The sequence below is a fragment of the Aquarana catesbeiana genome, linkage group LG03, assembly GCF_042186555.1.
Source record: "Aquarana catesbeiana isolate 2022-GZ linkage group LG03, ASM4218655v1, whole genome shotgun sequence".
In the NCBI taxonomy this organism is placed as follows: Eukaryota; Metazoa; Chordata; class Amphibia; order Anura; family Ranidae; genus Aquarana; species Aquarana catesbeiana.
Window position 1 is genome coordinate 323,018,959 of NC_133326.1, and position 9,389 is coordinate 323,028,347.

The 9,389-nt window shown below is 40.6% G+C and overlaps 1 protein-coding gene across 1 annotated transcript in view; it reads left to right on the forward strand.

Moving 5' to 3' along the window:
* The window catches only part of CDHR2 (cadherin related family member 2), a 245,259-nt gene extending 236,854 nt beyond the window's left edge, over positions 1 to 8,405 (forward strand). The window contains exon 32 of the mRNA XM_073620461.1: positions 6,297 to 8,405. Coding sequence (XP_073476562.1) covers positions 6,297 to 6,407 — 111 coding nt within the window. The 3' untranslated portion in view covers positions 6,408 to 8,405. The remainder of the gene's footprint in view (positions 1 to 6,296) is intronic.
* Positions 8,406 to 9,389: the final 984 nt, after the last annotated feature.

Genomic DNA, 9,389 nt, shown 5'->3' on the forward strand with positions numbered 1-9,389 from the left:
TTTTTGTCACATGTAGGGCAGCCCATTCAGTTGAAGCATCAAGCAGGAACACTCCAAAATGCGCAAAAAAAAACACGCGCGGGAATGCAAGTACCCGCTATGCTCAGGTGTGAACCCAGCCTCAAAGCCCTTCTCTAGTTTTTTTTTTTTTTTTTCAAATGTTCCTCTGGAGTTTTAAAAACAGCAGCCCAATCACCAGTACTCACCTTTAGTCCAGAGTTGTCACCTGCAGTGCCTCTTCTTGACAACAAGATGTCTTCAGCCTTGAGGAAAGTAATCAATCCAAAAACTGAAGAAAGGAAAAGGAAGAAAACTGGTCGACTGCACATCTAAAATTCAACTTTAGTGTAGTTTCTTCAATAAGATCACAAGCCACAAATACAAAAGAGGGAAGCAGCAGGCACCAGCTAAAGTGTTGCTAATTCAGCGCTTATTCATAGGTGACTAAACTCCAAAAACTGAAGAGAAACTGTGACTGCAGGGCAGCATGGCTCTGTCCCCTAAACCACATCACCCTGCACTCATAAGGGTTGACTTACTAAAGGCAAATAGATTGTATACTTTGCAAAGTGCAGTTACATTCTGCAAGTGAAGTTGCTCCAGAGCTTAGTAAAAGAGGTAAAGCTTCACTTTGCAAAGAATACCCAATCAAATGCAAGGAAAATTTAAAAAAAAACAGCATTTTTGCTTGCGCATGATTGGGTGATGGAAGTCTGCTCATTTTCTAAGATCTGGAGCAACTGCTCTCACAATGCACAGACTGTTTGCCTTTAGTAAATCAACCCCATAGTGTACTTGTACAAAGATCAGTGTAAAGTACACCAGAAAATGCAATAAAAATATTTCCCTTTAAATCCTATGCATCTCTTCACATCAGTGCGGTGCATTTTCAAAAGTCCTGCATACTGTATCTATGGTGCTTGTTCTAAAGTGCATCAAAAGAGCACTTCCCATTGATTTCTATAGGAAACCCAGCAGTGACATGTTAAAGTTTCACAGGTGCGTACTGGGAATTAGGAATCCAGAAAATGTACCAAAACGCATAGAAAGCGTGTTTTTGCAAATCACATACCGCATTTTTAAGTGCACCAAATTGACAGTACAATCACCCCCAAAATGTCCTGTTTTTGGAAAGTAGACACCTCAAATTATTTAGTAAGAAAGCAAGAAACTTTGTATTGATGATTAGCCTCTGGTGGTGAGAATGGAATTAACTGGTAACTGCCTGAAGGAGGCTGAATCTGGAGTATAATATTCTTATTCATGTGGAGATTGCTGCTGATGGTAGCAGTTTAAAATCGGCACCTTCTGCCCCCTGTCAGTGAGGAGTATTACCTTAAATTACCTGGAGAGGATTGGAGCTAGAAGAGTGCATTTCTTTTTCACTATACGCAGTCTGCTGCTTATTATTGCAGCTTGTTATTTGGTGAGCGCATAGTTAATAAGTGAGACACTGGTGAATATATATATAGTATATTCTCATATGGCCCATTGCACGTGTGTTTGGAGGAAGAAAGAAATGGACACAAACGAAGGCCTCTTGCACACTGCAGCTTGAAAAAGTTCAGTACAGCTTATTTTTTTACTGTCAAAAGCAAGCGTCCCAGTTAGTAAAGTACCTAAAAAACAGGGTGACTCTGTAGGTACTTAGTGAGAAGTTGTGCCAACGTCCCCAAAATTGTGTTTATAACCATATAAAGACTAGAAAATGGGACTTTGAGGGCACAAAGATATTTAAACTACAAAAGAATAGGTGTGGTTTTCAAATTTTATTAACAAAGTACAAAAAACAGAAACCAGACATAAAGGTTAAAAAACACTTACTAACTATATGGAACCTAGTTTAATACACCATATGGATCCTATCCTACATACTCCTATGGTATCTCTTGTATCTAATTTGTCTACATTCCAACCATTCATTACATAGGAAAAGGAAACTTCCCAAACAGATGGTAGTTTATGAATGTGGAACTGTAATTGAAAGGAGCTGCAGGTCTGGTAGTCCAAGGTGGAATGGTCTCTAACTGCTCGACATGTTTCACGTTACAAAAACGCTTCTTCAGGAGCTAGAGGTTCAGCTGTATATAGTAGTTAAAAATACTACCAGTGGAACAGACAAACGGTTGATCGCAAAGTGACCAAGAGTAATTGTATCTTAGTTGTATCAAAAGGCAGCGGTCAGAGCCAGGAACTTCCAGAGTAATAAAGCATCAAGTAGCCATGGGTAAACGTAGTAGCTGTTATAAGCTATAGTTCCAGGGACGGATGGAAGGAGGTTTAAGGATGCACCGCTCATTGAAAAATAGGACGAATAAGGCAATTTTTCAATGAGCGGTGCATTCTTAAACCTCCTTCCATCCGTCCCTGGAACTATAGCTTATAACAGCTATTACGTTTACCCATGGCTACTTGATGCTTTATTACTCTGGAAGTTCCTGGCCCTGACCGCTGCCTTTTGATACAACTAAGATACAATTACTCTTGGTCACTTTGGGATCAACCGTTTGTCTGTTCCACTGGTAGTATTTTTAACTACTATATACAGCTGAACCTCTAGCCTCTGAAGAAGCGTTTTTGTAACGTGAAACATGTCGAGCAGTTAGAGACCATCCCACCTTGGACTACCAGACCTGCAGCTCCTATCAATTACAGTTCCACATTCATAAACTACCATCTGTTTGGGAAGTTTCCTTTTCCTATGTAATGAATGGTTGGAATGTAGACAAATTAGATACAAGAGATACCATAGGAGTATGTAGGATAGGATCCATATGGTGTATTAAACTAGGTTCCATATAGTTAGTAAGTGTTTTTTAACCTTTATGTCCGGTTTCTGTTTTTTGTACTTTGTTAATAACATTTGAAAACCACACCTATTCTTTTGTAGTTTAAATATCTTTGTGCCTTCAAAGTCCCATTTTCTAGTCTATATATGGTTATTTTTTTACTGAGTTAAAATGCAGCCCATTAATTGTAAAGTGCCTATACACACAGGCACGTAAACAAGTGCAGCATATTCTTCAGTAAAAGAAAAAATAGAAAAATCTGCATTTTTGGTCAGTAATTTACACCTCATGCTTACAAATGCATGCATTTGTGCGCAATCGCCCATTAACATATTGTGAAAGCGAAAATAAGTTTGCACGCATCCGCGCGAACATGCGCTAAATTGCGCAAACGCATATGCACGAAAGTACGCGCAAATACATACAAAAAAAAACGCCTGAAAAAATAGATGCCTAAACAGGAGTATCGTGTGCAAGAGGCCTAAGGAGATATTGGACTTTTATTTGTAACGGGCACACAGTTAAAATATTTGGACTGTGTTTTATTTTATTTTATTTGATTATTGATACACAGTGGCTCAGCACTTTTATGGTATTTATTCACATAATTATTATCTTGTGGTGCTGCACATCTGATACATAGGGAAAGGTTTTTGGTATATTAACGTATGCTGCTAGCCACCAATACTTGGCTGTCTTTTCTCCATATAGAATTACATCCATATATAGCCATTCACATTCGACAGAAGTGTATTATGACAGTGGAGAAGTCTCACTATCAGAATACAATTGTACAGTGGGGGGGATTCCTCCATCCACTTTTCTTGTGTGGATGGGGAATCCATTATTTTTTTTTTCGATCAGCTCGCTGCCTGATCGAAAAAGAATGAGTCATCTATGTCTAACCTTACGCCAGATGAAATCTGCAATGGAAAAAAGAAATGGGAAAACACAGTTGTGCTGTATATTGCATATTTTATACACTTATGCCGCATACACACGAGCGGAATGTCCGACAGAAAAAGTCAGACGGAAGCTTTTCATCGTATATTCCGATCGTGTGTATGCCTCATCGGACTTTTTTTTTAGAAAATGCTGACCTAGAAATAGAACATGTTCTAAATATTTCCCACGGAACCAATTCCTATCGGGAAAACCGCTCGTCTGTATGCTGTTCCGACGGACCAAAAACGACGCATGCTCTGAAGCAAGTACGAGACGTAAGCTATTGGCTACTGGCTATTGAACTCCCTTTTTCTAGTCCCGTCATACGTGTTGTACGTCACCTCGTTCCTGACGGTCAAACTTTGGTCAGACTTTGGTTTGACCGTGTGTAGGCAAGACCGCTTGAATGGAATTCCGTCGGAGAAACCTTCAGAGTTTATTCCGATGGCAAAACTGATTGTGTGTACAGGCATTAGATTTTCTACAGTGTACAATGCCCACTATGTATGCTATGCTGTATTCTAAAAATGTATATGTTCAAAATTTAAAAAAAGACTTTATAATTTTCCTTTAGTGTGTTTAAAATATAGTCATTAGGAACATGATGATTTTTTGGATGGATCAGCGCTTATCTTGTCATCTTCTCCAGCATCTCCTCTCCTCTCGCTTTCTCTGTCCCACTTCCACCAAAGTGCTAAGCAGCCAATAGGGACGCCTGGCGCTTTGGCCAATCAGGAAACCGGTCTCACTGACCTGCCTCGAGATTGGTGGGGAGGCAATACAGTGTGAAAATAGCGAATATTCATTCGCTATTGCCACACAATTGGGTGGGATCAGGGCGCACTCTCTGCGCCCCGAGCTCGCCCTTTTTTGAAGCCTATTAGAGCCTCTGGTTTTAATCAGGTGCTTAAAAAAATACACCCCCTCCTGCCCCCACAATAGCAATCCATGCATCTGGCGTCCTGAAAGGGGCCGGGTGCATGGATGGGGGGGCAGCAGCAGGGATAGGGGGGGCAGCGCCCGTGCGCCCACAATGCATAGGCCGCCACTGGATTATTGTACGATCGCTTCGAAAGCAGTATTTTTTTGTACAATATTCTGATCGTGTGTACTAGGATTAAGGGCGTTTTCACACATGAACATGAATTCAAATGCTAGAAAAAATGGATGTGAAGTGCTTTTTATTTATGTGCATTAAATTGCTATGCATTTTGCAGGTTGTTTACTCTGACATCATATCCTTTCTTCTGTTTGTGGGTTGAGAGAAGGAGAGGGGGAGACAAATAGAGAGAGACAGAGAGAGAGAGAGAGAGAGAGACAACACACATTTTTGTTTTTGGAGAGGCATTGCCAATAGGATGTCTAGCATCTAATATTTGTGATTATGCTAACTATATTGAGGAGGCAGATGAGGAAATTGGGGCAAGCCAAACGGCACTATTGGGTGCATCCTTTGATCTCACGCATACCACCTAGTGTGCCCGCACATGGCTTACAAACTTATATATTTCTATAACCCCTGTCATTGAAACATCACACTAACCAGCTCTCCACTGCAAACTTTCTATTTCCCCTCTAAGATGGCTGCCGTATGGATCCTTGTAAGGCATGAAAGCTTTTTTTTCCCCCCTCTCTTGTTGATGTGCATTTACATGCATTTATGTATGTTGAGTTAAAATGCATGCATGTAGTATTTTAATGCAATGCACCACACTGCACATGACACCAGCATTGTGGTGAGAACAGGACACATAGAAAAAAATGTTTTTTATGCGTCCTTGTGGTAACCTGCATTCTTTCAGTGCAGTAAACTGCAGGTCACTGCCACATGTGTGAACAGGGTCTAAGGGCCAGTTTACATAGAGTGCCGTGACTGGCATTTTTCCACACTGGAAGAATGCCAGTGACCACCAGGACACAGAGAAAACAATTGTTTTCTCTGTGTCCTATTCACATTGCAATGTTGCAATGCAGCCCAGAGCTGCGCTGCAGTGAGCTGCATTTAATCACAGAGTACAGGACGGGATCGAATGTCACTGTATACCAGAGCAGTGTACCGCACTGTTGTACAGTGACATGAATGAAGTGTCACTTTGGCAACTTCAATTAAAGTTGAGTAAAATAGAAGGGAACAGTGTCATGCTCTGAAATGCGCATCAATCCTCCACTGCTGGCTCACTGCAGCCAGAACTCACAACTGCTGATGCAGTTTAGCATGAGGCAGCTATTGGGGCAGCGTGAACTGGCTCTAAGGCAATGTAACTCCGAGGCACATGCATTGCAGTACACCACAATGCACAGTAACACCTGTTGCTGCATCAGAAGAAAAGTGAAATGTCCAACTTTTTTTGTCTTTTCTGGTGCATTGGCAGCCTTTTCACAATCAATGGGCTGCCCTAATGCTCCCAATACTTTAATGCATAATACAATGAGCACCAGATTGGCAAAGGGTGAATGTCACTATTGGCACTTCTTACATTTTGATCAGACTCAATATTACATTTAGCAATATATGTCGTGCATATGATAGTCTTATACTTCCTTTTTTTTCTTTTTCTGTAGGAAAATGCACCTTCCACTTCTAAAGATGGTGAAGAACCTTTGGCAGCTGCTCTTAACGAGAGACAAAAAATGTCATATAACAATACAGCTTTGGACACAACTGACCTGTAACCTGTCACAACAGAAGATTTAAACAAACCCTTTAAATTACTCCCCCACCCAATACTGTAAACTATGGACCCTCAGTGCCTAACGCTACCCTTAGTGGGACAGCCCAATTCTTTGATCCATGCCACCGCCACCCTTGAAAAGACAATGGCAAACGCTGATACCAAGTAATGGCGCACATGTTCCTTTCCCCCCATGTGGAAGAACCAAGGACTGGTAATTGGCCATTTAAGCCTTGAGCATTGCATTGTGAGAGAGTAGTTGATTTGTCACATACCTTCAGTTACTGAGAGTAGCACACAGGGGTAGTGACACTCAGGGTCTAGAAATGTTTGCTCACAGGATTCACATAACTTTTACCCAAGGTTCATATATTTTTCTAATTGAATTATTTGGTTATCTCCCACAACTTATTGACAACTACAGGATGTTTCTCACTGGCCTACCTCCATGCAGGCTTTCCCCCCTCCAGTCCATCATAAATGCTGCTGTTAGACTCCTTACTAACCGATATGTGGTCGATGTCCTACTCTACCAATCCCTCCACTGGCTTCCACTAGCCCAACATATATAATTCAGAATTCTAACAAAAACAAAGTTATTCACAACACTGACGCCAGCTACATCACCAACCTTATCTCGATATATTGCCCAAATTCTCCAGTCTGCTTCTCTTACCTCCTTCTCCCTAGTTCTCTTGTCACCTCCTCTCACAGTCGCCTCTGGGACTTCTGCAGAACCTCTTTCATCCTCTGGAAAACCCTACCTTTTTCTGTCTGGTTATCTACTACCCTGTCTGCCTTTAGACAGACTCAAAGCCCATTTATTCAGAGAAGCCTACCCCGCTTTCAACTACAAACTGTACCTTGACCACCTCCATCAGCTCTTCCCCCACAGCTATTAGCTTTTGTACCACATCTGACCCCCTTTTAGACTGTAAGCTCCACTAGCAGGGCCCTCCTTCTGTACTGAGCGTGTACCATCTCCTTCATATTGTAAAATGCTGCGCAAACTCTCAGCGCTATATAAATTCTGTATATTACTAATACTTGTGAAAAATGTGTGAATCTTGGAAGAAAACATTTATAAATAGATCGCTAAGTGTGAATTATAAACGATCACCTTTAAAATAACCCATTAAGTTTAAAATAGAAATGAAAGGCAAAACATTTTTGTATAAATGTCTTTTTTTTACCCCTTTTTTGTGAGTACCTCCACGCTGTTCTCAGCTGCATAAGAACTGGGGGGAGGAGAAGCAGCAGTACACTGAGCTTCCCAGTGAATGGCTGTGCGGGGGGGGGGGGGGGGCGTGTCAGGACAAGTCTGATCATTGGAGGAGGAACAGACTGAGTTCCAAGCATAGCTAGAGAACTGACCACAGTGTGCTCTCCTACTTAGTGTGGTCAGTTTTTAATAGAAAGCAGAGGGACTGTCAGGAACACCAGGGATTTCACATAAAGGAAGCAATACAAAGTGAACAGGATACTTCCTCGCACAAATACATGCTACAGCAGGCACATATCAGAAATATGAAATGTTGGGATAACAAATGCTTTAAGTACTAGAGAATACCTGGTACACAAAAATGGAGAGGGTCCACGTTCAGGTTTTATTTTGTTGTGACAGCTTTGCTTTGAAGATTTATTTAAAATGTTGTCATGTTTCAAAGAATAAACATATGTTAAATTTGTGTAATTTGAGATGTATATAGTGTCAGATAAATTCAACTTCAAAGAAATATAGAAATAATTACACTCAAGAGAGCCATTTGTTATTAACTGCAAGGTCTTCATTATGTCCACATCACAGCCTTTCCAAGGCCATATGTCAATCATCTAATAACAATAAAAAAATGATAAATTATTATTATGTGTAAGAGATAAGATTATGGTCAGTTTTCTGCTGATAATAAACATTAAATGAAGGCAAATGACTCTGAGCTACGTGTCCACCCGCAATTACAACCTGCAACTAGATATGTTTACTGTATATTTGTCAAGAGGTGCAAGTGGAGATTGAATTGATCTACTGGTAATGTAGGACAATTCTTTAAAGGAGTAACATTACTGATAGGGCTCATACTACTGTAAGGTTGAACCACAAAAAATACGCTCGTATTTGTGATGCCTGGGAGCTCTATCTGCTCCATAATTCTGCCCATACAAATGAATTACAACATACGCTGTACATGCAGTTTATGCATGTAAATGCTGGTACTTGCTTTTTTACAGGCACCTTCATATTTTCCCAAATGTGACACTTGCAAATTCAGGAAAATACACCCATACATGTGCGCATGTAATTGTAAATACCAGTGTGCGGCCTGCCCGGCGGTCGCGATGACCGCCGGGCACCTGTGATCGCTCCACACAGAGACAGAACGGAGATCTGTCAATGTAAACAGACAGATCTCTATGCTGTCAGGGGAGAGGAGACTGATCTGTTGTTCATACTAAGTATGAACACCGATCGGTCTTCTCACCCAGGCAGTCCCACCCCCCCCACACTTAGAATCACTCCCTAGGACACACAGTTAACCCCTTGATTGCCCCTAGTGTTAACCCCTTCCCTGCCAGTGTTATTTATATAGTAATCAGTGCATTTTTATAGCACTAATTGCTGTATAAATGTCAATGGTCCCAAAAAAGTGTCAAAAGTGTCCGATCTGTCCCCCACAATGTCGCAATCCCGATAAAAATCGCAGATCACCGCCATTACTAGTAAAAAAAAAAAAATAATAAACAAAATGCCATAAATATAACCCCTATTTTATAGACACTATAACTTGTGCGCAAACCAATCAATATACACTTATTGTGATTTTTTTTTACCAAAAGTATATAGAAGTATACATATTGGCCTAAACTGAGGAAGAAATTTGTGTTTTCAAATTTTTTTGGTGGGGATATTTATTATAGCAAAAAGTAAAAAATATTGTTTTTTTTTTTCAAAATTGTCGCTCTTATTTTGTTTATAGCGCAAAAA